The 27,662-nt window shown below is 39.4% G+C and overlaps 1 protein-coding gene across 1 annotated transcript; it reads right to left on the minus strand.

Moving 5' to 3' along the window:
• Nucleotides 1–23,755: 23,755 nt before the first annotated feature.
• FZD1 (frizzled class receptor 1) lies at nucleotides 23,756–27,432 on the minus strand. The gene has a single exon (XM_081286755.1). The coding sequence runs from the start codon at nucleotides 26,966–26,968 to the stop codon at nucleotides 25,019–25,021; it is 1,950 nt and encodes a 649-aa protein (XP_081142881.1). The 5' UTR covers nucleotides 26,969–27,432; the 3' UTR covers nucleotides 23,756–25,018.
• Nucleotides 27,433–27,662: the final 230 nt, after the last annotated feature.

Below are 27,662 nucleotides of genomic sequence, written 5' to 3' on the forward strand. Positions count from 1 at the left end.
GAATAAAAAGAATTTGGCGGGTGAATGGAGTCAGGAGTGTGGGGTGCTGAAGAGGACACGTGCAGAAGCACCGAGACATTACAAGATGATAGAAAGCTGCTGAGAGGGTGGTAGGACCAGAAGGTGGTGGGGAGAGAAAAGGGGGTGGACAGGGTAATTAGGGCCATCCCCAGGAAACCTGCCATAGTTGAAGTATTTTGAGTAGGAGTGGAGGTAGGATTGAGCAGAGGATGTAAACTCAGATGTTGTTACAGTGGTCCAGGGAGAGAAGTAAGTTCCTGAACTAGAGCAGTGACAGTGGGAATGGAGATTCAAGAATGGGTAAGAGAGAAGTGAAGGGGGTAGAATCCACTTGTCTTGGTGTCCTTTAGAATGTGAGTAGTGAGAGAAAGGAGCAGTCTGAGGTACTTCCCAGTAGAGCGAGCACAGAATAAATCATCTCCCAATCATTTGAATTTCATCTCCAAATTGACCGTCAGCTCACTTGAGTGATAAGTTTATGTTTCAGTTGGAATTGATTTTAGTGTCAAGGGCTTTATTTGGAATTTCCAGGTACTCCCTCAGCAACAGTAAAGAGAAGGTCCCCAGAGGAAGGAGTGGGAAGAGGGTATCCGCGCTGGGAGCCCCCAGGTGTGGACAGTGGAGAAATGCTGATGATTGTCATTGAGAGAGTCTCATGGAGAAGTCAAATGAAAATGTGTGTTAAATTTCCTTAAAATTATTATACCCTTTGACCCCCAAAATTATACTTGTAGGAATCTATCCCAAGGAAATGATCAAACTGTTTAAACTCGGTGCAAAGAAATATCTGCTGCAGTATGATTAGAATGGAAAAATTCTAAAGGATCAATAATTGAGGCATAATTAAGTAATTTCTCTAGAAGTAGTTATTAATATAATCATATAAAAGAATAAAATAAGAAGCATAAAAATTGAAAATAGCCAAATCCGTCATTACTTACAAGTGAGATGGGTATACCTGTGGAACCCCCAAGAGAACGAACTAAAAGCCTAATATCAACAATAAGAATTCAATAAAATGGCAGATTACATGATTTGTAAAAATGTCAACAGTTTTATTATATATAATATTATGCCAGTTAGAAAACAACCAAATGTAAAAAAAATCCCATTTGCTAAAGGAATATAGATGACTGAATTAATAGAAAGATATTTCTTAAGATCAGAACACGGAAGAAGAGCATGAGGAAAAGACTAACATTAAACAGAGACGAGTGGGGTGGGAGAAAGGGAGAGAGAAGGGAAACTGTATGGAAATGGAAGGAGACCCTCATTGTTACACAAAATTACATATAAGAGTTTGTGAGGGGAAAGGGGGAAAAAAAGGGAGAGAATTAAACAACAGAAGATGGGGTAGAGAGGGAAGATGAGAGGGAAGGGGAGGGGGGATAGTAGGGGATAGGAAAGGTAGCAAAATACAACAGTCATTAATATGATATTATGTAAAAATGTGGATGTGTAACCGATGTGATTCTGCAACTTGTATTTGGGGTAAAAAATGGGAGTTCATAACCCACTTGAATCAAATGTATGGAAGACGATATGTCATGAGCTTTGTAATGTTTTGAACAACCAATAAATAAATAAATAAATAAATAATGAAAGAAAAAAAAGAAAAAATTTAAATATTCTATTTTGAGAAAAAAATAACTCAGTATAAAAAAGTTTTTCTTCCTAAATCAACCTATAATTTCATGAGTTTTCCAAGAAAGACACTAGAAGATTTCTTGCTTATGATGGTGATTTTGAAATGTGTCGCTTCATTTTCCTTTGCTTTTGAATAAGCAAAATGATTCCAAAGTTCACAGTGATGGGGTTGATTTTTTAAAAATTTAAAAGCAATAAAAAGGGACTAGTCTTAACTATCATAATTTCATCAAATAAAATACTTAGGAGCTGGCAATTAAATATTTGGCCAAATTTATGTAAGAGAGTCCAAAGATAGAATCAAATACTTATTGAAATTTAGGATTTGATAAATAACCCAATATTATGGTCTTAAAATCTGAGATGAAAATCCCGTTAGATGCAAACTTGTGACATTTCAAGATTCAGTAGATTCTGAGTAATTATTTTCCTCTTGGAAAATATTAAGATCTGTTCCATTGTTTACAACAGACAGGAGAGGGAAGAGTTCATGTTTCAGTCCAATTGTTCGTGCCAATTGATGTGTATAATTAAAGAGCTGGTGGTATTGCCCATTTCTGTTATTTATAATGTAACCAGATAGCCAGCATGTACCATTTCTGAGACATTTTTGCTCAATGCAGACATTCTTGGGTGCCCAAAGAAACAAAAGCATTACGTTATCATCTTTAGCAAAAGGTTTGATAGGTGAGGCATTTAAAACTTCTGGATAAAATAAGGTTTGGGGATTATTTAAGGATTTAATGTCTGCAAGCCAGCCCCATGACACATTGCCATGGCTAGCTAAGCATTAACTGGATTTTCTATCCGTTTCCCATATTGTTGAGCTCAACCTTAACTTGTCAGCTTGGGAAAATCCCTTAACCCCTGTAAGCCTCAGTTTCTTCCCCTGTCAAATGAAGGAGTTAGGCGAATTGATCCCTTCAGGCTCTTCTCACTCAAAGCTTCTGTTATTCTGGATACAGAAGCCTGTTGTCATACTCCGTTGCACGGAGCATAAGGTGAAACAAAAGAAGTATGCCTAGCTACAAAATCATAGGCCTTCTAAGATCAATGCTTTCCAGGCTTTCTTAAGCTTGCAGCCCTGTGTTTAATACAAACAACAACAAAAACCTATGATCTCTCTATTTGCAACTGCACCTACTTAAAAATTGGGCATGTTTGTTGCTATATATGGACATATGTATTAAGGGTCACTGTAGTGATGTATTATGTGCATTAACAACATCCAAAATATAAAACTGAAAGTCTTAATATTTTCTTCCCGCATCCCAATGGTTATCCTGCGCATCCTCTAGAACAACTGGGTTAGATATAAAACTATTTTGCTCTCTAGTTACTATATTTAATAGGGAGAAAAATGGAAGAACCCAGAAGGTTTTTCAATTAATTTGTGGTTAGAGGGGCAGCCATCCAAGTATGACTTTTTTTTTTTTTAGAAGTCCTTTGAATCTGAAATCAGAAATCTAGGATTTTCATGCCTGTTCTGACAATGAAAGGATCTCCTACAAAACTACCATCTCTCCATCCCCAGGGCCTTCGACCACTGCCCTCAGCACTTAAGATACTGTGCTTTATTTTCTTCAAATTTTAAGTGGAATGAATACTATATGATTTATATATCAGAGTCATTTTAACCAAATAGGTTTTATTATTATTATTATTATATAATCTACAGATATTATATATAGTGATTGTCTGAGTAGATTATATATAGTAATTATCTATATATGTAATATACAGATAATAATTAATGTAGATATTATAGATATTGTGTCATAATGTAGGCATTATCTGTATTTAATTCTCTATATGTAATATATAATGCATTTTTCAAATATGAAGTGAAAGAACTATTACCAACTGCACAATAGTATAAATTTTACCCAGTTTAATCTCCTACAGCTGACCTGATTCTGGGATGCATGTAAATCTAACCCAAAATTACCATGTACTGTGGATAAAGGTTCTAATTAGGAAAAGGAACAGGGCAACTCTGATGAAAAGCCTTCTAAGAATAAGGTTGAGCATCTCATCTTCGTAACACAATTTATTCCCAGGTGGACAACAGATATTTCATGGATTGGACCCTTCTGCCTATTCTTCTCACACCCTGCTCCCTCTATGCCTCACCCTTAGCCTCTCAGCTGCTCCCCACCACAGAGCCCTCCACTGACAGGATGGGGAAGAGAGACCCCTGCCCCTGCTTTGGTGATCTCTCTGCCTCCTCATCAAAATTTACCTGTTCTGAGGCCCATTCTCTGGGAACTTTGCTATCTCCTCACTTAGAGAACACTTTCTCTGTACAAATGATATCAATGCCCTTTACAGATAAGTTAATGTTGACCTCTCATAGCGGGGTCCTGGAGACTACTTGCATTTTAACAGAGACTAGCTACCTGAATAGACAATGCATTGTCAAAATAATAGTCAACTATTGGTCCAATTGCAAACGTGCTACTAGGGAGGCAAATGATGCTAGTCTTGCCTCTGCTATGCCTACCTTTCTCAGACATCACTCCACTCCTTGTCAAGTTCAAGGCTGTGCCCACGAAGCAAGGGCTGACTTCAGCATCGTTGGCCATTGTCTGCCCACAATCAAGTGAGACTAAGCCTGAGTCAGGCATTGCTGGTGACTTCTTGGTCTTAGGAATGCCCCTTACTGGACTCCTCTACAGTTCCCTAAACATTCTGGGTATCAGCCTTCCTGCTGACATTTGCTAATTCCTTGCTGTTGTCAGGTTCTGTCCTAAGTGCTTCTAGGCTTTTTAATTTATGCAATCCTCACAATGTCCCTGTGACACTGAAATTATATATCAGATGGAAGCCAACCTAACATCAATCCTGGATACAGGTACTATTTAATATCACTGTTTTAAAGATGAATAAATATTCTTTTCTTCACCATATATTTTTTGAGCTCCCATTATATACGAAGTACTGTTATAAGCACTGAGGATGCCCCTGTAAGCAAAACACAAAAAACCCTGCCCTCACAGAGCTTAGGTAACTAGGAAGATCAATAAAAAGAATTTGTAGAAGGACTATTGGCAGAGATTTTAAAACAGATAGTCAGCTTCTTCCCCTGCTGGGCTTCACCTTTTGCCTTTTACTCAGCTTTTGTAGAGCTGTCAAAGTTACAGACATCTGACTGGCAGCCTATCTGCTCTCATAGATGCCATCGGCTCTGACTTTATTTGCATTCCTGTGGGCCCTGGGAGCCAAGTTGCCAAATCTTGTCTTTCATAAAGACAGTAGCTCAACGAAGTGGCCTGGGATAATACCCTAAGAGCTCACAGTTCTAGCTGTACCTGCCCTATGGACAGAGAAGAGTTCTAAAGCTGAAACTTTTAAAAAATTATAAAAATCACTTAGAAAGACATCATTTCAAATGGAACAAGTATACTTGCAATGGAAATTTCTGGTTATCTTTTAGAATTCGCTAAAGACAAAACCTCAACTTTAGTTGATGAAAGAAGCCAATTCCCCCACATAATTACAGTTATCTCATATTAGACAAAGGCACCAAAAACATATATTGGAAAAAAGATGGCCTCTTCAACAAATGGTGTTGGGAAAACTGGAAATCCTCATGTAACAAAATGAAATTAAACCTCTACCTCTTACCATGCACAAAACTCAACTCAAAGTAGATCAAGGACCTAGGAATTAAACCAGAGACTTTGCACCTAATAGAAGAAGCAGTAGGCTCAAATCTCCATCATATTGGATTAGGTCCCAACTTCCTTAATAATACTCCTATAATGCAAGAATTAAAACCAAGAATCAATAAATAGGATGGGTTCAAGCTAAAAAACTTCTTAGCAAAAGAAACAATCAGTGAGGTAAATAGAGAACCTATAGATTGGGAGCATATCTTTACTACAAGCACATCAGATAGAGCACAAGTCTCTAGTATATATAAAGCAGTCAAAAACATTAGCACCAAAAGCCCAAATAACCCAATAGTAAATGGGCCAAGGAACTGAACAGACACTTCTCAGAAGAGGATAAGCAATCATTCAACAAATATATGAAAAAATGTTCAACATCTCTAGTAATTAGAGAAATGCAAATCAAAACTAGTCTTAAGATTTCTTCTCATCCAGTCAGAATGGCAGCTATTAAGAATACAAACAACAATAAGTGTTGGCGAGGCTGTGGGGGCAAAGACACACTCATATATTGCTGGTGGGACTGCAAATTGGTGCAGCCAATCTGGAAAGCAAATCCTTGGAAAACTTGGAATGGAACCACCATTTGACCCAGCTATCCCACTCCTCAGTTTATACCCAAAGGACTTTAAATTAGCACACTTCAGGGACAAAGCCAGAACAATGTTTATAGCAGCACAATTCACAATAGCTAAATTGTGGAAACAACCCAGATGCCCTTCAGTAAATGAATGGATAGGGAAATTTTGGTATATATATACACAATGGAATATTACTCAGCATTAAAAGAGAATAAAATCATGGCATTTGCAGGTAAATGGATGGAGTTGGAGAATATAATGCTAAGTGAAGTAAGCCAATTCCAAAAAAACCAAAGGCCGAATGTTTTCTTTGATGTGAGGATACTGACTCATAATGGCGATGGTGGTGGAGCATGGGAGGAATGGAGAACTTTAGATAGACAAGGGGAAGGAGGGGAAGGGAGGGGGTAGGAAAGATGGTGGAATGAGTTAGAAATCATTACCATAAGTACATGTATAAAGACATGAATGATGTGAAAATACTTTGAGTACAACCAGTGACTTGAAAAATTGTGCTCTATATGTGTAATATGAAATGAATTGCATTCTGCCGTCATATATAACAAATTAGATTAAATAATTAATTTAATTTTAAAAAATCGATTCCTCTTTATGAATTAGGAAAAACATGAATTAAGATCTTGTTCTTATGGGTATTCTGTTAAGAAATATTCTATCATGAATGTCTTGACAAGACTGATGTGGCCAGCTTTGATGAGAAAGAATTGTTTTTATCAACTTTACCCACAGGCTTTCAACATAAAAATGTCCATTTGGACCTTGGAAGGCTACTATCTCAGCAAGAAGACAAGGCAGAGAATAAAATCATATAACTTAAGTATGACCACTCTGAGCAAGGTTGACTGCTTCGGAATTGCCAGTGCATGGTGAATAATTTACAGACATAATTTTCCAGACTATGATGTGAGGTGGGGAAGAGAGGAAGGACTAGGGTCATCAAACCAATGTAAATGTTATGCTTCTATCTCTGCCATGTCACTCATGTAAGACCCATTCCCCTCTCTTCATGTAGGTTCCATAATTGTATATATGATTCTTAATAAAAAAATGCATGCACAGGATAAAAATGCCAACATTACAAAACTAACCATCAAAAGTGATATCACATTTCACTTTGTCTAGGACAGTCATAGTTTACAAATGTTGTCTTGGTATAATCATTGCTAGCAAACTCTTTATTCTCAAAGTCATCCCTGTTTGGATGACAAATTACATTTTCCTATTCACAGCTCACACACTAGGCTCAACCATTGTTAACTCAGTCTATTTTCAAAATCACCCTCAAGAGCTCTGATAGGTGCCTCCCATGCTCAAGAATATGATATTCATTGTCGTTATAAGATGCCCATCAGGGGTTGGGATTGTGGCTCAGTGGTAGAGTGCTCATCTAGCACATTCGAGGCTCTAGGTTCCATCCTCAGCACTACATAAAAATAAATAAATAAAATAAAGATCTTTTAAAAAAAGATGCCCATCATCTTTCCCTTCCTGAGATTTGCTTCTGAATCTTGCAATGTAGGACTATTTGCAGATTTCCAGGCAGTCATACCCGGCCTGGCTAACCCGAGGCATAGTAGAGAAAGCTAGAACACCAGAGACAAGAAGTCTGGTAGATGCTGTGGAAGAACATTCGAGAGCAGGCACCAAGAGCCAGGACTCCTGTCCTGTATTTGTGCTGACTGGACTGCATTCAATCAGATAGCAAACTTGCCTAGTTGGTGTCAGCCCCGTCACTGGTAGCTACTCTGAAAACACTTTTATAACCCCTCAGCTGCTCCCATTGGACCCACCTGTACCCATCATGCAGGTAACATATAACTCCATGGACCAAATGCACTGGAATTGCTGAGGCTGCCAATGAGACAAATATTTCAGCTTCACAAAATCACAATGAATTCTCCAATGAAGTAGGACATCCTCTTTTTGGTGGCTACCTGCAAATATTTATGAAAGTGGCACTTTTAATGTTCATTCTCAGGCTGCCTTCTTAGTAGATGTAGGGATGATTCCATGGGGATAGAATGCAAGGGTACTATGCATGTACCTTGGATTTACAATGAATTCTACTTCTGAAACTGGGTGCTAATCTTTCACCCAGCTAGGAGGATTTGACTCTGGCCTAGAGTGAGTTGTTTCCCAAGAGATGTCTTGGTCCTCATTAAAAGAGAACTCTGGCCATGCTCTAGGTTTGCAGGCATGTTGGCATCACAGTGTGATCTTGTTTGCCACACACAATCATTTTAAAATCCATGTTTGGTCCTCTTCATCTTTAGCTTCATTTTTTCCCTCCTTCATTCACATTTTCCTGATAGCTTTCCGGTTCCTGTGGTAGGTTTTTTGTTTTTGTACCAGGGATTGAACCAAGGTGCACTTAACCACTGAGCCACATCCGCAACTCCCCACCTTTTATTTTTTTTTTTTAATATATTTTTATTTGTAGATGGACACAATACCTTTATTTATTTATTTTTTTATTTTTATGTGGGGCTGTGTATTGAAACTTCATGCATGCTAGGAAAGCACTCTACAACTGAGCCACAACCCCAGCTCGCCCCAGTCCTTTTTAAATTTTTTATTTTGAGGTAGGGTCTTGATAAATTGCTGAGGCTGGCTTTAAACTTGTGATCCTCCTGCCTCAGCCTCCTGAGCTGCTGGGATTATAGGCATGTGCCACTGTGCCTGGCTTCTGTGGTGTTTTATTAGTGGAATCTTTTTGTTTTTTTATTAATTAATTTATTTATTTGCTTTTTTATGGTGGTGGAAGAAAAGGAAGGAACACCCTCTCTCTCGGTGAGTGATGTCTCTTTTCAACTGTCAATTTCTAAAGAACAGGACAAGGTGATAGCACAGACTTCATGCCATGTACATATGAATCCTTAAAGCCTGCTGTGCTCATTCAAAAAGTAAAGCCCTGGACTTAAAATAAATCCTTCATATTTTTAACTTTTTGATAGAATACAAATATAAATGTCAAGATTCTAAAAGTATTGGATGGATTCAGGAAATAGAGACCTATTTTATTATGGCATCTCATACCTGACCAATGGGAAACAAGCCTATAGAAACTGTTTTTTGCCTCTTCAGCTTTTGCTAATGGAAAAACCTACCTTTAAAAAAAAAACTTGTTATATGAATATGTTCTAAGCAGCATATCTGAAAGCTTTAAGTTTTGATAATTTTATAATTCTTGCATTTTTCTGACTTGGTATTCCAGAAGTTCCTCTTGCTATTTACCCAGTAGCTGGTTACTGCATCCTGATAATATAGTCAAATATAAGAATTTAACGTCAGGTCAACAAAAAGTCTCCCTCAGACCTGGGGGAGCTCCCAAACCCGCCAGCATTCCTGCACACTACAGCTTCCTACTTCCTAAGACCTGGCTTAGTTTACCAAATGGGACAAGTTAAAGACAATTTTAAACAGCCGTAAATTGCACTGCAGCGTTTTGTATGAAGGAAATGAAATTCTGTGCTAATTAGGAATATTTATATCATGGGGATGTCTTGCAGAGTAGAATTTTTAAAAACCAAATTATACTGAATTCTTACCATAACACTCTCCTTAGACTCCCTGCTGTGGGACCTCCTTCTGGGTGTGAGTGTCTTCTAATAAGATCCTTTTAGTACTCAGGAATGAAACCTCTTCAACAGTGTCTGAGGTACCCCCAAGTGATTTGGCATCACAGACTAGAGGTATATAGAAGTTTCAGGACAACAGATAATAATAAACCTTGGAAGAATTACATTAATATTTTGTTCATTGACAGGCAATTATACAATAGTCTCTGGGGAGATTTTAAATTTTGCTGACTTTAAGGCATTAATTGATCAGTTCATTATTTGATTAGACCAGAATTAGCCCCATCAGATAACTAATTTGGTCCACCAACTGCCTTGATTTTCTTTTTCCTGAAAAAAAATGTCTCTTGCTACTTTGAGGAAGTCCATCAGAACTCTTTTGGGTTACTGATCCAATGTTGGAAGCCACACAAAAGAATATAATATTTATTGATATCCTATGATTGGTCTAAAGTAGATATGACTCAAAGGAAATTTCAACCAGGCAATGTACTAAACTGGAGATACTGAGTAAACTGGTGAGAGAAAGACAATTACTCAAACTATTACATCAAGTGTGGCAGCCTTCAGGACAATGAAAATGTTCCAGGAGTGTATAGAAAGGGCTCAAAAGCATCTCTGTGGGGGTCAAGGAAATATCAGGCAAAGAAACGTATGGTCTGGAAAGTTCCAGAGATAGGGTACTAATAGATAGAAGTGAGAGGTTGATTTCAGCTCTTCAATCATCTGGAATTATTCGCATTATGAAGAAAAGCATCAAGATTAAGGATCCCCTAGGTGAGCATGGTGGCACACGCTTAAAACCCCAGCGACTCAGGAAGGTGAAACAAGAGGATAGCAAGTTCAAGGCCAAGCTGAGCAGTTTATTGAGAGCCTCTGCAACTAGTGAGACCCTGTCCCAAAATAAAACATAAAAAAGATTGGGTGCATACTACAGTGGTAAAGTGCCCCTATGTTCAATCCCAAATACCAAAGAAAACAGATTTGGGGTCCCCTTGGTGTTGGAGAGAACATTCAGGGAATAGAAAATGATTCTTCAATGGCAAAAGAAAAGTTTCTTTTATCCCTTTCTTTCTTTTCTTATTCATTTATTTACTTTTGGTATTGGGGACCTAACCCAGGGGTGCTTTACCACTGAGCTACATCCCAGCTATTTTTATTTTTTTATTTTGAGACAGGATCTCACTAAGTTGCTGAAGCTGGTCTCAAACTTGAAATCCTCCTGTCTCAGTCTCTTGAGTAGTTGAGAATTACAGACATATGCCACCAGACCTAGCTCTAACTGTTTTTTTAATCTTATGAGCATTACAATGAATTTTACAACCTGTCACTTTTCTTTAGTTCTTAGGAAGTTCAGAGACAAAATTTGAACTAGTGTACAAAACCTTACAATGTGATCATCGCACATTATCAGCTACCTTACCTGTGTTTCCCACTCAACCAACACTTATTTTTCTACAATTATGTTGTACTATAAATTTTGACAAGTCATACGAATTCTTTTTATTAATGGAGTGATATATAGAAAATAAGTAAGCCAGGAATGGTGGTGCATGCATGTAATCCCAGAAACTCGGGAGGCTGAGCCAGGAGAATCACAAGTTCAAAGCCTGCCTCAACAACTTAGTGAGGCCCTAAGCAACTCAGTGGGAATGTGGCTCAGTAGTTGAGTGCCCCTGGGTTAAATCCCCAGTACCAAAAGAAAAAAAAAAAATATATATATATATATATATATATATATATATATGTAAGCTTTGGATCTAATCCTAAAGTTGCCTTCCTTTTACAGTTTATTCAGAGCTATAAAAACTATCATGAACATTCTCCTTTTCCACCAATGAATTAACTCCAACATATTGGAAAGAAAAGAAATGCAAATAAAAACCATAGTGAGACACCATTTTACACTCATTAAAATGGCTTAATAAAAAGGGGATCCATTGATTAGAGGAAAGGGATTGAGGAGGTTGGAGGAGGGAGTGGAAAAGGGAAGAAGTCATGGATGAAATTCTGCTATGTTCACATATGAGTATATCACAATGGATCCCACCCTTATGTATATACCTTATGTATAAGCACCAATTAAAAACAGAAAATAAATAGAAGGAAGACTAGTAGAGTAGAGGAAGGGAAATGGAGAGGGAAGTGGAGGGAAAGCACTAGAGATTGAAATAGAGCAAATTATATTCCCTGCATGTAGAAATAGGTCAAAATGAACTTGACAATTAGGTATAACTATAATGCACTAATAAAAGAATTTTTAAATAGTCATAATAAAAGTGATGACTGATAATAAGTGTTGGCAAGGATGTAGAAAAACTGGAACCATCATGCATTGTTGGTGGAAACATAAAAGTAGCTTCATGATTGAAGTAGCTTCATGAAACAGTTTAGCAGTTTCTCGAAAAATTAAACAGAGAAACACCATATAAGCTTGAACAACTCCTTAGAAAATATGCAAGCGAATCAAGAATGTATATCCATACAAAACTTGAACTCAAATGTTCTTAGAAACATTATTGATAATGACTCAGCTACCCATTCACCAGTGAATAGATAAGCAAATTGTGGCATATGTATCTGCACAAAGGAATATTGCTTGGACATAAAAAAGGAAAAACAAAATGGAGAAAACTATGTTATATGCATTTATGACTATCTCAAAATGAGCCCTACTATTGTGCATAACTAAAATGCACTAATAACTTTTTTAAAAAGCATAACATATTGACATATGCTAAAACATGAATGAACCTAGAAAACAGTAAGTGAAAGAAGTGAGAAACAAAACCATCGCTGTATGATTCTCTTTATATAATAAAGCCAGAAGAGGCACATCTATATAGGCAGAAAGCAAATTGGTAGTTACTAGGGGATTAGGGGAGGAAAATTGTTTTCTAGTGGGTCAGGGCTATTTGGTGTGATAAAATATTTTGAAATTAGGTAGTTGTGAAGATTGTATGATTTTGTAAAATACTAAAAATTTCTGAAATTTAATACTGAAAAGGGTGAATTTCATGGTATGTGAATTATATGTCAATGAAAATAAATATAGCTCAAAAAAACACACACAAAAAGAATTAGTTGGGACAGGTGGAATGTGCAGAGGATAGATCAGCTTTACTCTCCTGAGCAGGAATCGCTGAATGATCCCTTCCACCTCTTCAAAATGCAGACAATTTCCACTGTAACTTTCTTTAAAGTCCTCATTAAAAATGCACTTACCTGAGCCTTGAAGTTCCCACAATCTGTTATTTGGAAGGAATGGCTGTTAAGTAATCATCTGATAGCAGCTTCCTTTTTGTTTGTTATTAATCATGAACTGTCCTGTGAGTTAAGTATTAAGACTGTGTACAGGAAATTAATTAGCACTAATAAATATTTATCTTTGAAATTCAACATCTACCTTTTACATAGACTGTTTAATTTACATATTATTATTAACATGTTTATGTAAATACTGTGTAAAGTGTTTGTTTACATAAACATTTTAATAATAAAATCTATGAAGAATTGTTTCCCCTATTCCCTAGCTAGATGCTAACAGGGCATCCTGCCCACCTGGAGGAGGTATTTCTTCTCAAAATATCCCACAGTACAAAGGAGGAGACTGCTTGACACCTCCCACACCACAGTAAATTCCATGGAATAAAATTACTTCATTCTAAAAAGATTTGAGGATCTTTACGGTGACTGTTTTCCTGCAAAGAATTCACATTCTTCAGAAGCCTAAGACAACACGAGACTCAATATCTGAGGTTCGGATTTTGTTTTTTATCTTGTAGAATCAGTCAGGAGATATTTGAGTCCTGTCTTCCTCACGTTTCCCAGGTACCTGGATTAATTGATGTGAACAACGACAATGGTGCTTTGAAGCTCTCGGGGACAACGGTGCAAGTGATCACGTTTCTTGGTTAATGAATGGATTGCTCTTTCATAATGATTTGTTTATGGAAATAAATAAAGTAGTACCTTGATTAGTAAATTCCCTGGGAAGGAAGGGCCTTCCAAGAAGTCAGTTGGATTAAAAACCTAAAACAAACAAAATGCTCTGACAGGATGAAAAGCGGAGGTGCCTGACAAGTCTCCCTGCACAGCTCTGCCAATAGCAGCTTCGGGAAAAGCAGAGGCCCCCATAGCCATAGCAGAGTGGGGAGGGAGCCCTTTGAAGTCCTTCCTCTGTCAGCCTATCATCCCACACCTGCTGCACTGACTCGCTCTCTGAGGCCACTATCAGAAGCCCCAAATAAGCAGAGAGATCTGTATTCTTCCCTCTTCCTCGCTTAGGAATCAGTTAACTGATTCTACTCCACACCTCCAGTTGAGGAATTAAACCTTCCTCTTTAAAATAAAATAAAGGTAAAATGATTTCAGTTTTGGGCAAACCCACTTACTGGCCTTGGAGAGGGACACACCACACTGGAACTTTGCTATTTCGGAATTATTCCTTTAGGGACAAAGATGGTACCTGCAAGGCAGGTCTGCTTCCTTCTGAGCTAAAATGCTGGTTCTCCTAGGCTTAAGGTTCTGCATCCAGCATCTTTATGAGGGGTTGCAGGTGGGAGGCATCACTAGGGATTTGTCTTGAAGTTTCGTTTTATCCCAGTGTTTCAGAGAAGCTCAAGAACATGAACCCCTCCCCTGGCCAACAAAATCAGAATCTCTGAAAATGAGGACAGAAATCTTCTTCATATTTAACAAGCTCCCTGGGTGATTCTTATGCACATCCAATTTTAAGAATTCCTAGTAATCCATTGCCATCTCTGATAAATACTGCATATCTTGAGGATCATCTGGTTTTATTTTAGTTAGCATTGAATGAGGATTCATTACAATCTGTCTTATCTGAGATCTTTAAGTGTATCCTACACCTCCTTCATTAATTCAACTTGGTCCTAATAAAGTTGTATATTATTAAAACACATCTTCTTTAGTTATAGAGCCATTAGTGCATGTAAGTAATCTCTGGTCTATTCCTGAATTATCCCCACTAGGGGAAAAAAGCCATAAAGAAGATAAATGATGTAAAATTTTAAAAGAAGATAAATGGTAAAAGTATCAGAAGATAATTTTGTATATGAGATCTAGAAATTCTGCTATATCTTTATATAATTCTTATGAATTCATATGCTTGAAAATAATGCATTTGGGTGATAGTTATGAAAATTTGAAATCCTTCTTCTTAAATAGTTGCTGAGAAAGGCATATTTCTGTAGCCAAATTTATATGTACATGGGAGGAGAACATATACTTTTAACCATAACGGTCTACGTAGAAAAATATTTTTTGCAGTTGGAGTCTAGTGTAGATTAAAAATTACACTTTAGAGAACATTTTAATGATGCATTTGTAATGCTAGAAAAATTTCTTCTCCAAAAATGTCAACATAACATTTTAAACTAGGGCAGGCGTATTCATTATCTGAATTTGTATAAAATGCAACCCAGGCAGTCGGAATTTCTTTTCTTTTTTGACAAAATGTTTAAAGATTGTGAGAGAAAAATTTTCCTCTATAAACATCATGTTAACTTAATAAAAATTGAAATAAATAATCACAGCTAGAAGTCCATATTGGATTAATCAGAAGTGAGATGAACTATGTTGTCTCTTATATCCAGTTTCTCACTATAGGGCAAAAATGCAATCACTTGACAGATGTGTTTCTTTCTTTCTTTCTTTCTTTCTTTCTTTCTTTCTTTCTTTCTTTCTTTCTTTCTTTCTTTTCTGGACACAATATCTTTATTTTTATTTATTTATTTTTATGTGTTGCTGAGGTTTGAGCCCAGGGCCTCACATATGCGAGGCAAGTGCTCCACCACTGAGCCACAACCCCAGCCCCAGATGTGTTTCTGATGAACACTACATAGTTATATTTTACCTGTAGTTAAAAAAAAAAAAAAGCTGATTACATTGGGAGAAGAAAGTTGACATTAGTGAATCACCATCTTTTCTGAACTATTTCTGGGACACATACAAAACATGAATCTAGAAAGATATTTATTGAAAAGACCATAGGCAGAAAAAAGGACAGGAACAAGAGAATATGAAGCAAAGAGGAGAAAAAGAATGATGACACCTAGAATATAAACAGATCTGTTAGAGTTTGGGGGCTGCTCTGCAGACCTCTTACAAGAAAATGGGGTAAAAGCAGAGGGGAAATCATTGAAGAATTGACCACTGCAAAAACCTACTTCAGGAGAACAAAACGCAGACTAGAAGAAATTCAGGAAGATAGTTTTCCAGAAGTGAAATTATGAAGAATATAGTGGGGACAATTCTAAAAGAAAAATCGTCCAACTTTTTCAACAGCTAACCATAAACATGGAGAGTGGAAGGATGATTTCTCCAAAGATGTCTAAACTATAATCCTTGGAACTTGTGACATGTTAAATGGCAAGAGGGACTTTGCAGATGTGATTAAGTTAAGGAATTTGAAATAGGAAGATTACCCTATTGATCTAATGATATGAGTCCTTAAAAGTGGGGAACTTCTAGAGAGAATTAGTCAGTGAAAGAAAGGACAAGCCCATTATTGCTGGCATTGAAGATGGAAGAAGAGAGCCATGAGCCATGGGTTGGGCATGGAAAAGTCAAGGAAATGGACCTGCCCTATATCCTCCGGAAAGACACAACAACTCAACACCCTGATTTTAGCCCAAAGAGATATGTAAAGACTTCAGGCATATAAAACTATAAAATGATAAATTTGTGCTTTTAAGTTTGTAGTAATTTAACACAACAGCAATAGAAAACTAATACACCAGACTACGGGGTGACCACGGAATCAAAATGGCTAGCTGCTCTTTCTATATGAGAAAATAATGGAATTACCAAATAACTTCTTTTCTGAAAGCTCTCAATCCTGCTCAACTTCATGCACCAAATATATTCAGTACATTTCAGTAGTATCAAAGAATGTTTTCGTAACTGCTATGAATAAGTTCCATTTAGCAATATAGTCCACATGGACAAACAGAGGACTCCTGAAATTGTTCAGTTAGTTATCAAACTAGTAGAGAAGCATATTTCTAAAAGGATATGATGATTCTTTTCCTGGTTGTGACTTAGAGTGACCTCAAAGAGTGGTTGCCTCCTTACCCTAGTGTGTAACCTGCCAATTAGTTCAGAATCGTTAGCAGCCATAAATTGAATTGAAATAGTATATCCCAAAGCATGCATGAATACATAGAAATTCATTTCTGCTGTAAGAGCAATATCACTAATTAGCTCACATAGTACATTATTTGTGTCATTTAACTTTAAGGTTGTCCATTCATTTAATCTTTATGTGACTAAGTCTTAGAAAACATGCAGGGAAAAAAATATGGCATTAGTTTGCATCATGGCTTTTCAGTTTCCCTCAGTGATAACAGTGAGCTATAGAAGGAGGGGGAAGAGAATTAGGAGAGAGAAAAGAGAGGGAAGGGTTGGGGAGAGAGAAATAGACAAGGAAGAGGCAAAAGAATTTTGCAGGGTGGAGAAGAAGAAGATTTGTGGATAATTCTTTAGTACTAAAAATGCCATTATGGACTTTATTTCTTTAACCCTCCCGACAGCCATGTGAATTAATAAAAAAATGTTATTATTCTCATTTTAGATAAATAGATCTGAGGCTAAGAACTGGTTGGGATTCAATCCAGGTCATGTAAGTCCAACATTCTTTACAAAATGACATTCAACTCCTCTGTACAGTTCGTTATTATCTTGAAATTGATTTCTTTTTTAAAGGAGGAGGAGGAAAGTTATATTTCTGATCTGGGGTTATGACCCTATTTGAGAGATGTTTCCATTCCACTCCCTGCTCACTCCTGCCAGGGCCAGCCCCAGGAAAGAGTTGTTGACTTTGGTTTTCATTTTGCCTCTCTTTTTTCCCCCTTCCAATGCCAAATGACCCCAGCCTGCCTGCCTTTGAGACATAAACCACCCCCAGACTGCTCTTCCTATCTACCCCCAACGTATCAATGAACAAATGAACCAAAAATTCCTGGGACACCCTTACCATCTGTGAAGGTCCTCAATCCAGAATGTTTGCCTGTGAATTTGCCACATTTGCATCTAGAACATACTTTTAAGATGTAATCCCAGTGGCACAGGCAGCTGAGGCAGGAGGATCCTGAGTTCAAAGCCAGTCTCAGCAAAAGCGAGGTGCTAAGTAACTCAGTGAGAGCCTGTCTCTAAATAAAATACAAAATAGGGCTGGGGATGTGGCTCAGTGGTCGAGTGCCCTTGAGTTCAATCCCTGGTAAAGAAAGAAAGAGAGAGAGAGAGAGAGAGAGAGAGAGAGAGAGAGAGAGAGAGAGAGAGAGAGAAAGAAAAAATCCTCTGACCTCAAAGGACATTTGGAACAGAATTCTTGCCCCATACCAGCTTTTTCAAACAAGGGCTTTCTTTCTCCTAATTTAATCCTTGAGTAGGATTTAGCTCCACTCAAGTGATATAGCAGCTGCATCACTGATTTCATATTCAGTTTAACCAGAGTCTGGAAAAATAAAAACTGGAGAATATCTTGAGTTTGTCCAAGAGAACCTGAGTATAGTGGTAAAGTAAGAGGCCAAGAAAAATGAAGTAGTTATGTAACTGCATGTTTTAAAAACTTATTTATATTGAGATGAATTGAAAGAGAGTAAAAATAGTGTCATGATTTCAACAAGGGCAGTGACATTGCATGTGCATTTACAAGAAGGATGACATTGAGCTAGAAGAGGGGGGCAGTTATGATTAAAGAGCTTCACTCAGAAATAAGAATTCTATGGGCTGCATAGCTCATACCCTGCATTCTACAATTCTCAAAAATCACGGTAGAATTTTAAGACCTAAGACCTTTGCTTCATATAAATACAACTTTTCATTTCTGGGAAAAGAGTGGGTGCAACCTTACCTACCTCTGAGAAAGAGTATGACCATTAATTCAGTGTTGATCAATAGCCATTTGAGCCCTCATTGCTGGAGTCTGTAACTCCATTTCAATGGGTTGCATTATTAAACAGGAAAATAAAAACATTTTCAAAAATCTAATCATTCCTTACAATCTGGTGTTAACATCAACTTAAAAAAAAAACACTATTCATTTCAAGGGAATACTTTTGAGAATCTTTTCTAAAAATAGCTATTTAGCCCAATTTAATGAGCAGCAAGAGGAGAGTTCAGTGGCTAATTAGACATACCTGTATCTAGGCCCCATATCTTCAATAGGCAAAGGCTAAAGACAGAGTGGCCAAGATATTCAGTGTGGCGTATTCTATATCTTCATGTTTCATTCTACTTCTGTTGATTGGTATTCACTGTGAAGACCAGTTACACAAAGAGCTATGCTCATTTATTTTCCATCTGGTCATGAAAAAAACACTACAGGCACAGTTCAGCACTTTAAATACTGGACCAGTGACCAATTTTTACATTTTTAATCTTATGTGTACATTTTTAATCTTATATGTACATTTTTAATCTTATGGGAGCACAGTTTAATTCATGGGATAGTGTCCCAACCATCTGTTTGCCAGGAACTTTTTTGGTTTTATCACTGAAAAGTCTCACATCCCAAGAAACCCCTCTCTCCTGGAAAAATCTGGATGGTTGGTCACCCTACCTGAGAAATTACAAGTTTTTGACATAGTACTTGTTGAAGCTAACTTTTAAAAATGCTTTCCAAGTGTGTTCAAAAGATAAAGCGAAGAATAGTCCTTAGATCTACTTTTCAAGAAAAAAAAATCCCTAGAACAATCAAGTAGCACATGGCATTTGGAATGTGCATCTAACTAGCCTGTATGACTTCCAGGTATTTGCTGCTGCAATCCTAAAGACAAGCATTTCCAAGGGCAAGCGAATACTCTGTCACAGAGTGCTTCATTTAAGCAGCAAGGACACACTGCCAACTTGAAAGGAAATAAAGGCTATACTTTGTCTATGGGGGGATCCTGCAGTTATTCCTCTGCAAATTTAATTCAAACAGGTATTGAGATATGAAACATGGAGATATCCACAAATTAGAGGATACTTGGTTTTTAAAAAAGGAAAGAAAAGAAATCCGGACCATAGAAACTATCTTGAAGCAGCAATAACAGTTCTTTTGATGTTAATCAGTGTATTGCTGTGAATATGTTTTGAAAGTTTATCCTAGAAATGAAATTTCTGGGTATATTTATATGAAATATGCATAATTTAAAACTTATGCATGTTTTAAAATGTCAATTTTACTTTTTAAAAAAATAACATGCATGTGTAAAATGTGCAAATCAGTACTATTGTTAATACTTTGTTTTTAGAATATCATACAAATATTCCTTTCAACTAATCAGTGATAACTGAAGAAACTACAGTGTTGTTTGAATTTTATCCATCAAAACTACACCTCTTTAGAATATTTCCATCTTAAAATAAAAAGGATGCATTTAAAGAAATCTCTATAGAAAAATAGCATCTAATTTTTTAAGCAACCTATTGCGCTTAATTCATAAAACTGTATGTGACCTACAGAATGCTTATTATATATTTATTTTAGAACTTACTTTTAGATTTTACTTGAGCCTATCCATTACATTGCATGAAAAAGATTTCTATGAGAAATCATTTTATTTGACCTATTTAGGGTTCCAAATCAACCCATACACAAAAGTCCCCAAAGGAAGTGCTAAATAGTAATTTGATTCTGTTTTTGTTTGTTTGTTTTTTTCCAGAACTGGCGATAAACCCAGGTCCTTGTACATTCTAGGTAAGCACTCTACCACTAAGCCACATCCCTAGCTCTTTTAATTGTATTTTTAGACATGGTCTTGCTAAATTCCCCAGACTGGTCTTGAACTTGAGATCCTAATCCTCCTGCTTCAGCCACCAGTTGCTGAGATTATACCCATGCACCATGTTTGAAACTGGATTCTGTAATGGTGTATAGACACTTGTCACCCCAGATCATGATACAATTTGGGAAAATTAGCCTAGAGACTGCTTTAATTGCCAGATTCTAAGCAAGTTGTTGTTTGTGACTATAATCTCTATGGTTTTACATATGCTTTATAAAAAGATATGAAAAAAGCAAATAAAAAAGTTATCTGCCCCAATTTTTAATTTTTATTTATTTTTTAAAATTTTTGGTATTGGAGATTTAACTCAGGGGTGCTTTATCACTAGGCAATATCCCCAGGCCTTTTTTTTTTTTTTAATTTTGAGACAGGGTCTCACTAAGTTGCTTAGGCCCTCACTAAGTTATTGAGGCTGGCCTTGAACTTGTGATCTTCCTGTCTCAGCCTCCCAAGCCATTAAGCCCCAAATTTTAAGGTAAATTTGTTATGATCAAACCTCATATGCTGTTTTTCTGTTTTCAAGGGCTATTGGAATGGCATCTGCCAGCACTTCAAGATATAGATATATATCTTAGAAATATATTTTATCTTGTTTGGCACTTCTCCATTTTATTTAAATGTAAGGCCTTAGAATAAAAGCCTTGAATTTAAGGTAGTATTACAATTTCTTTTTAGTCACGTAACTAGAGAATTCTCACATATAATCCATGTCTTACTTTGGTTCCTACAAGTTAATTGTGCAAGAATTTGAGATTAGCATATTTTGTGAAGTACTCAGTGACAACATCACTGGTGCCTACCTCTAGTCATATGTAATGACACACATTTTGTCTCTAATCTCTTGGATCCTCATTAATAGATACCATAATCAGAACTGTATTCAGGGTATTCAATGTCATACCACTGGTTTCAATTAATTACATAAATTTGGCCTGTAGCCCATAGATAGATTAGAAAGCAATAAAAGCAAAAGTAGCTGAAGTTGAACATAAACACACAGTAAATAAGGAGCCTTGAAAAAAATGTGTATCAGGGTTGAAAATGGCATCAAGAAAGTGATCCCAGTCCTAAAATGATGTGTGATTTAGTTTATTTTTTTCTTAATTGGCCACTAACACTTCATTGTGGTTTCCTTTCCTTGTTAAACCTGGACTTTAGGAAGAATCCAACCACAGTGGAAGGCTTTGGTACTCATAGTGGGGACAAAAGAACCAGGACTGTCAACTCAGGCTGACAAATGACTATGCAGGACAAGCTGAAAAATCTGGCCCAGCTTTCTTGCTGTTTGACACTGAATGGCTCTGAGATTATATATATGATTTTTTTGTCTCCACAAAGTTTAAGTGAAAAAAAAATTAAGTAGCTTTCATACTACACACACATTTACTCCAAAAGCTAAATCAAATACACTGTGAGGGGGAAATCTGACTCCAATCAATAGCTGGTTTAAACGAAACAGGCAAAGAAATAATCTGAAAATAGTGTTTGTTGTGGGAACAGCATGCTAATGGGGCAGTATCTCCAGCAGCTTTATGATTTTTCAGGCAAGCCCTATTTTGCCATCATTTTTAAAATAAACAACAACATGAATAAATAAATACAACTGTTTTTTTTTTTTTATATGCCACACAATTTAAAACAGCCTGGTGGTGATTTTAAAATGTGTTCTGAAACTATTTAAATCTAGCATATAAAAGGTTTATGCATCAAATTTATAATAACATCATTTTAAGGACATCTACAGTAAGACTGATTGACACTTACTCCTTGGTTAAAGACCAATAGTCTTAAAATTTTCTTTTTCCCAGAAATTATCTAATTGAACTACCTAGTAGGGAGACATTTTTAATTTGGCCAAAAAATTGTTATTTTTGTATGTGAGTGGCTATACAATAAAACATATTCAGATATCTACTATATTACATTAATGTCACAGAAAAAAAGATCAAAATTGTATTTTGCTACTTAAAATCATGTTATATTTTCAATTAAGTTTTTTAAAATTTGTCTAAAAATGAAAGATGTGATGACTTCTACAAAATTGTCTTATAACCACAAAAGTAGCTATATTGTTTCAATGATCTTCATGTCCCTTGCTATTTTATCAAAAAATATTTTAATTGGAAAATGTAATAAAGATAATTTTATCAAAGGTATTTGAAGTTTTCCATCTGTAATTTTTCATTTCTCATAATACTATTTCTGTATTATGAAATGACAAGTAAATTGTGCATTTACATTTTTTAAATTAATGTGTATACTTATATGCATGTGTATATATAGATATATGAACTCATACACAATATATAAATTCCAAGAGTAGACCAACTAGAAAATTCCTCAGGAGAAGGTTCCTTGAACAATATAAAAATGGAGTCTTCAGAAGCAAACAACAAAACAGACTTATAAACCTGACTGCTGTTTTAAAATGCTTATAAACATATAGTCAGTAACCCTTTATTGATTGCCTGTTTATGGTTTTGGAAAATCCAAGAATATGAAAGAGATAAAATAAAATTCACGGCAAAGTGATGATTTAAAAATCAACCTCCATATTATAAAATGTTATGTCAATTTACCCCTTGAAAGAAAAAAAAAGCTTTAATATTAAAATTACTTATCTTTTAATAATTTTCTTTGAATAAAGAAGTGATTTTCAGACTTCTATTTCTACTCTTAACAAAACAGATCTTTTCTTGGGACTTCACAAATGTCAATCACAATAATGCAAATAGTGTTATTCTTTGGAAGGACTGGTTGAAGGCTTAAAGATATGCTGTTTCATTGTATTCCTAAATTTTTATACTGTTGGATTAGTTGTGAAACACTATAAAATGTAAAGACAGTTCAGACAGTTCAATCTCTATTAATCTTCAGGCACAAAAACCATAGAATTTTGTACAAAACTTTGATTTTTTTATTTGCGAAATTAAAAATATGGTATTTTATATATATAAACTTCTATTCCTCTATAAATATAGATGATTTTGTGATAGTGAACAGAATAAATGCATACCAAATTCAAAGAGCAATGTCATTTTAGGTTATGACAGACATAGATAAATTCAGTTCCTAAGTACCGGCATTTTGATAAATTCTTAAAGTTTAAAATAATACAATCAGAGGATTGCTTTTTCTCCTCTTCTTCACAGAGAACTAAAGTGAATATTTTTAAATGGCTTTGACAGATTTACATTTGACACATTTTTGTAAATCCAAAAAGGAGCACACAAGATTTAATGCAATAGATCTGCACACGGTTTCCCTTTAGCATGCATGCCCATATTTTTGTTTGCTTTCAGGAGATAAGCCCCTCAATTATTCCTTCTCTTTTACCTCCTGAAATCATACTAGGTTATCATTAGTCGTGCAGACTGCTCCTCCCTCATAATAATAATAATAATATGTTGAAAGTGTACAACTTTTACATTTTAAAGTTTCTGATATAAGTCTAATTATTATTTGATTAAAAATAAGAAAATAGTACTTCATTTTGAGGAAGTCCATTACACTGAAATCTCCTTCAAGTTTTCATAGTCTGCTAATGTTCTGCTGTCCTGTTAAGGAAAGCAAAGATCCACTCCTTCACAAAGCTTTCCAGGTGACCTCAACGTTTCCATTTTACCAAAGGGTAAAATCTAAAGGCAGGCTGTCTCACTCTCAAAGGCAGGTTGCCAGGCATCAGTATGCAATTAGAATTAACATTTTGTAACCACCACCCCACTTTCAGTCTCTCCCAACCCACACAAAGCTCCATGCCTCTTCCCAAATCTCAGTAACCACATCTTTCCATGACGCTGGCCAAACCCATACCAGGTCTTAGACACTAGAGAATGAAATGAGCTCATCCATCAAAAATTAGACTTAAAAAAGTTTGGCATTGGTTATCTTACTCATCCTCTGACCAACTTAGGTGGAAGGAGGGAGTGTCTGGATGTTGGAAGCGACTGTGGAGGGAGGCAGGGACTGCCAGCGTCTACACCCTACACTCCTGGGACCCCATGAAGTTGAGGGAAGGTTCTCAAAAATTGAGCTTCAGAGAGTCAAAGGGATGTGCCTTTGCAATCCATCACTGAACAAGGGAGGAATTGGAACTGGCGGGGGCCCACCTCCGGATTTGGAAGCTTTGTGGAGTTTGGTACCATAAGAGCCCCACCCCAAGCAAGGAAAGGAAGAGAAAGGCTGAAGGAGGCCTCGGGAAGTGACCCCAGCCTTTCAGCTCGGCCGCACCCCGCAGTGCTGAACTAGCCGGCGCCCCAGCAGGCGTGTGCACTGGCGGCACTGAGGGGCGCAGGAGGATGGGCAGGAACACTCGGCTGGTGTGCTCTGGTTTTACCTCCTTTGCGGTCATCGGAAAAGGGGAGAGAGAAAAAAGCCTCAAATGGTTAAACCGCCCTAAACAGTTAAAATTTTTAAAAAGAAAACCGCGTGATCGCTAGTCTTTAAATACAAATATACTTACAAAAATCTTACACAGGCTATTTACAATCATAAAAGCGTTACAGTCCTGGTACCAGAGTGTGAGGGCAAGAGAGGTCGATCCACACCCCTCAGGCAGTGGGGCCCTCCAGTCCGTTTGCCCCAGGGACGGAAGCGTTTGCAGGAGCTGTGTTGTTAAAAGGAGGCTGCGAAAGTCAACCAGGCTAGGCATGAATCCCATGGGGCCGGCTTTTTGCGGGGGGAGGTTGAGTCCCCAGGTCTCAAACGGTGGTCTCCCCCTGTTTGCTGTTGGTGAGCCTCGTGTAGAACTTCCTCCAGGAGTTGAGTGTCTTGCCTGACCAGATCCAGAATCCCGACGTGATGCCCACGATCAGAGTCATAAGATACTTGATCATGAAGACTGTGAAGTCAGGGCTCATGGGTGGGTGTGGCGGGACACCTCCACCTCCCTGGAGGTGAGGGCAGGGGATGGCATAGGTCTTACAGCTCTGGGCCACCCAGCTGCGTTCCCACTGGTCCCGGAAGGCCTGCTCGTAGAAGTAGCAGGCGATGACAATGGTGGCTGGCACAGTGTACAGCACGCTGAACACACCAATGCGCACCATGAGCTTCTCCAGCTTCTCGGTCTTGGTGCCATCGTGCTTCATGATGGTGCGGATGCGGAAGAGCGACACGAAGCCGGCCAGCAGGAAAGACGTGCCGATGAACAGGTATACGAAGAGGGGTGCCAGCACGAAGCCACGCAGGGCGTCCACGTTGTTGAGCCCCACAAAGCACACTCCGCTCAGCACATCGCCGTCCACCTGGCCCAGCGCCAGGATGGTGATGGTTTTGATGGCTGGCACAGCCCAGGCAGCCAGGTGAAAATACTGCGAATTGGCCTCGATGGCCTCGTGGCCCCACTTCATGCCGGCCGCGAGGAACCAGGTGAGGGACAGGATCACCCACCAGATGGAGCTGGCCATGCTGAAGAAGTAGAGCATCATGAAGAGGATGGTGCAGCCCTCCTTCTTGGTGCCCTGCGCCACCGTTCGCGCCCCATCCTCAGCGAACTTGTCGTTACACACCACCCGGTCCTCCAGCAGGAAACCGGCGATGTAGGCCACCGCAACCGCGGTGTAACAGCCGGACAGGAAGATGATGGGCCGTTCAGGATAGCTGAAGCGCCTCATGTCCACCAGGTACGTGAGCACCGTGAAGAGAGTGGAAGCACAGCACAGCACCGACCAGATGCCGATCCAGGTGCGCGAGAAGCGCAGCTCCTCGGGCCCAAAGTACATGAGCCCATACACTTTGGTCGGCTCACAGGGCGCGCCGCAGTCCTTCTCCCCCAGAAAGTGGTAGTTGAGGTAGGAGGGCACCTTGAGGGCGCGAGGGCAAGAGAATTTGCCTCGCTCGGACGAGCCGGCGCCTCCCGGGAAGCCGCCGCGGTGCCCTCCGCCGTGCTGGGGGTTGCTGGTCCAGAACTCTGGCAGTAGCGAGGGCGTCGGGGTACCTTTGTCCGACGTGTTTTGGCCCACGCACAACTCCCCAGCGCCGTGCACCGGAAACTTCTCACACTTGAGCGTGTCTGGCCACTGGAAGCCGAACTTGTTCATGAGCGCTTCACAGCCCTGGCGCGCGCGCTCGCACAGGGAGCGGCAGGGCGGCAGCGCTTGCTCCAGCACTGTGCACACAGGCGCATACATGGAGCACAGGAAGAACTTGAGCTCGGCGGAACACTGCACCTTCACCAGTGGGTAGAACTGGTGCACCTCGAGGCCCGCGTCCTCCTGGTTCGTGTGGCCCAGAAGGTTGGGCATGATGGTCTGGTTGTATGCGATGTCCGTGCACAGCGGGATGGAGATAGGCTGGCAGTAGCCATGGTCCGGGATGGAGATACCCCGCTCGCCGTTGTACTGCTGTCCGCTCTGCTGCTGCTGAGGCGGAGGCGGAGGCGGCGGGGGTTGCTGCCCAGGCCCGGGCCCCTGGCCCGTCCCCTGGCCCGCCGCCTGCGCTCGGACCCCCAGCAGCAGCGGAGCCTCCAGCAACCAAAGCAGCAGTAACAGCCGGCGCACCAAGCGCCCGGGGCCAGCTAGGGGACGGCGGTGGCTGCCCGCAATCCCGCTCCCCTCCTCCGCCGGCCGGGCCGGGAGCGCCCCGGCACAAAGTTCCCAGCTCGCGCTGCCGCCGGCGGCCGGGGACTTCTTAGGCGCCTCCTCCTCAGCCATACTTTCTCGGTTCCTTTCTTGGCGCTGCTTGGCAGGGGCTGGCAGTGGCACGGCCAGCGGTGGCTACTCCCGCGACCAAGGAGATCTCCTCGCCGGTGCCCTCCGTCGAGCCCGAGCCGCGATCGGCCCGCTCCCGGGGCTGCTTCTCTGCGTCCCGCAGCCGTCGCCGCCGCCGCGGAAACTTGCGGTTCATGAAGCGCGGGCCGCCGGGAGAGCCCGGGTGGCACGGGCGCGCCGGGGTCGCGTCCCGCCTTCCTGGCCCTTGGCTCGCTAGCTCCCGGCTGGCGGCGCCGCGTTAGTAGCCGCGGCCCCGTTGAGCGCGCAACTCTCCGCAACCCAGCGGCCCTGACTCCCCCCAGCGCCTCCGCCTCCTTCTCCGCCGCCGCCGCCTGACCATTTGTGTCAATCCCTCAACTCGCTCCCTCTCCTTTCCCTAGCGCGCCCTCCGACCGGTTTCCAGGCGCCCCGCAGTCTGTCTTTCACCAGGAGGGAGGAGCCTTGAAACCGACGCGGAACTGGAGGCTCAGGGACCGTCGCCCAATCGCGGCACCCGCTTTCCGACGCAAAGGGAGCCAGCAGCCTCCTTGCCAGTGCAAAAGCCGGCTGCAAGCGGGAGGAGGAGGGGGAGAAGGTGGCGGGAGGAGGAGGAAGTGGTGGTGGTGGCACAGGCACTGCTCAGGCACAAAGAGTGGGT

This window comes from Spermophilus citellus (assembly GCF_964194105.1).
Source record: "Spermophilus citellus genome assembly, chromosome: 3".
In the NCBI taxonomy this organism is placed as follows: Eukaryota; Metazoa; Chordata; class Mammalia; order Rodentia; family Sciuridae; genus Spermophilus; species Spermophilus citellus.

Excerpts from the sequence above, each read along its gene's own strand:
- FZD1 (XM_081286755.1), bottom strand. The coding sequence starts at position 26,968 with ATGGCTGAGGAGGAGGCGCCTAAGAAGTCCCCGGCCGCCGGCGGCAGC.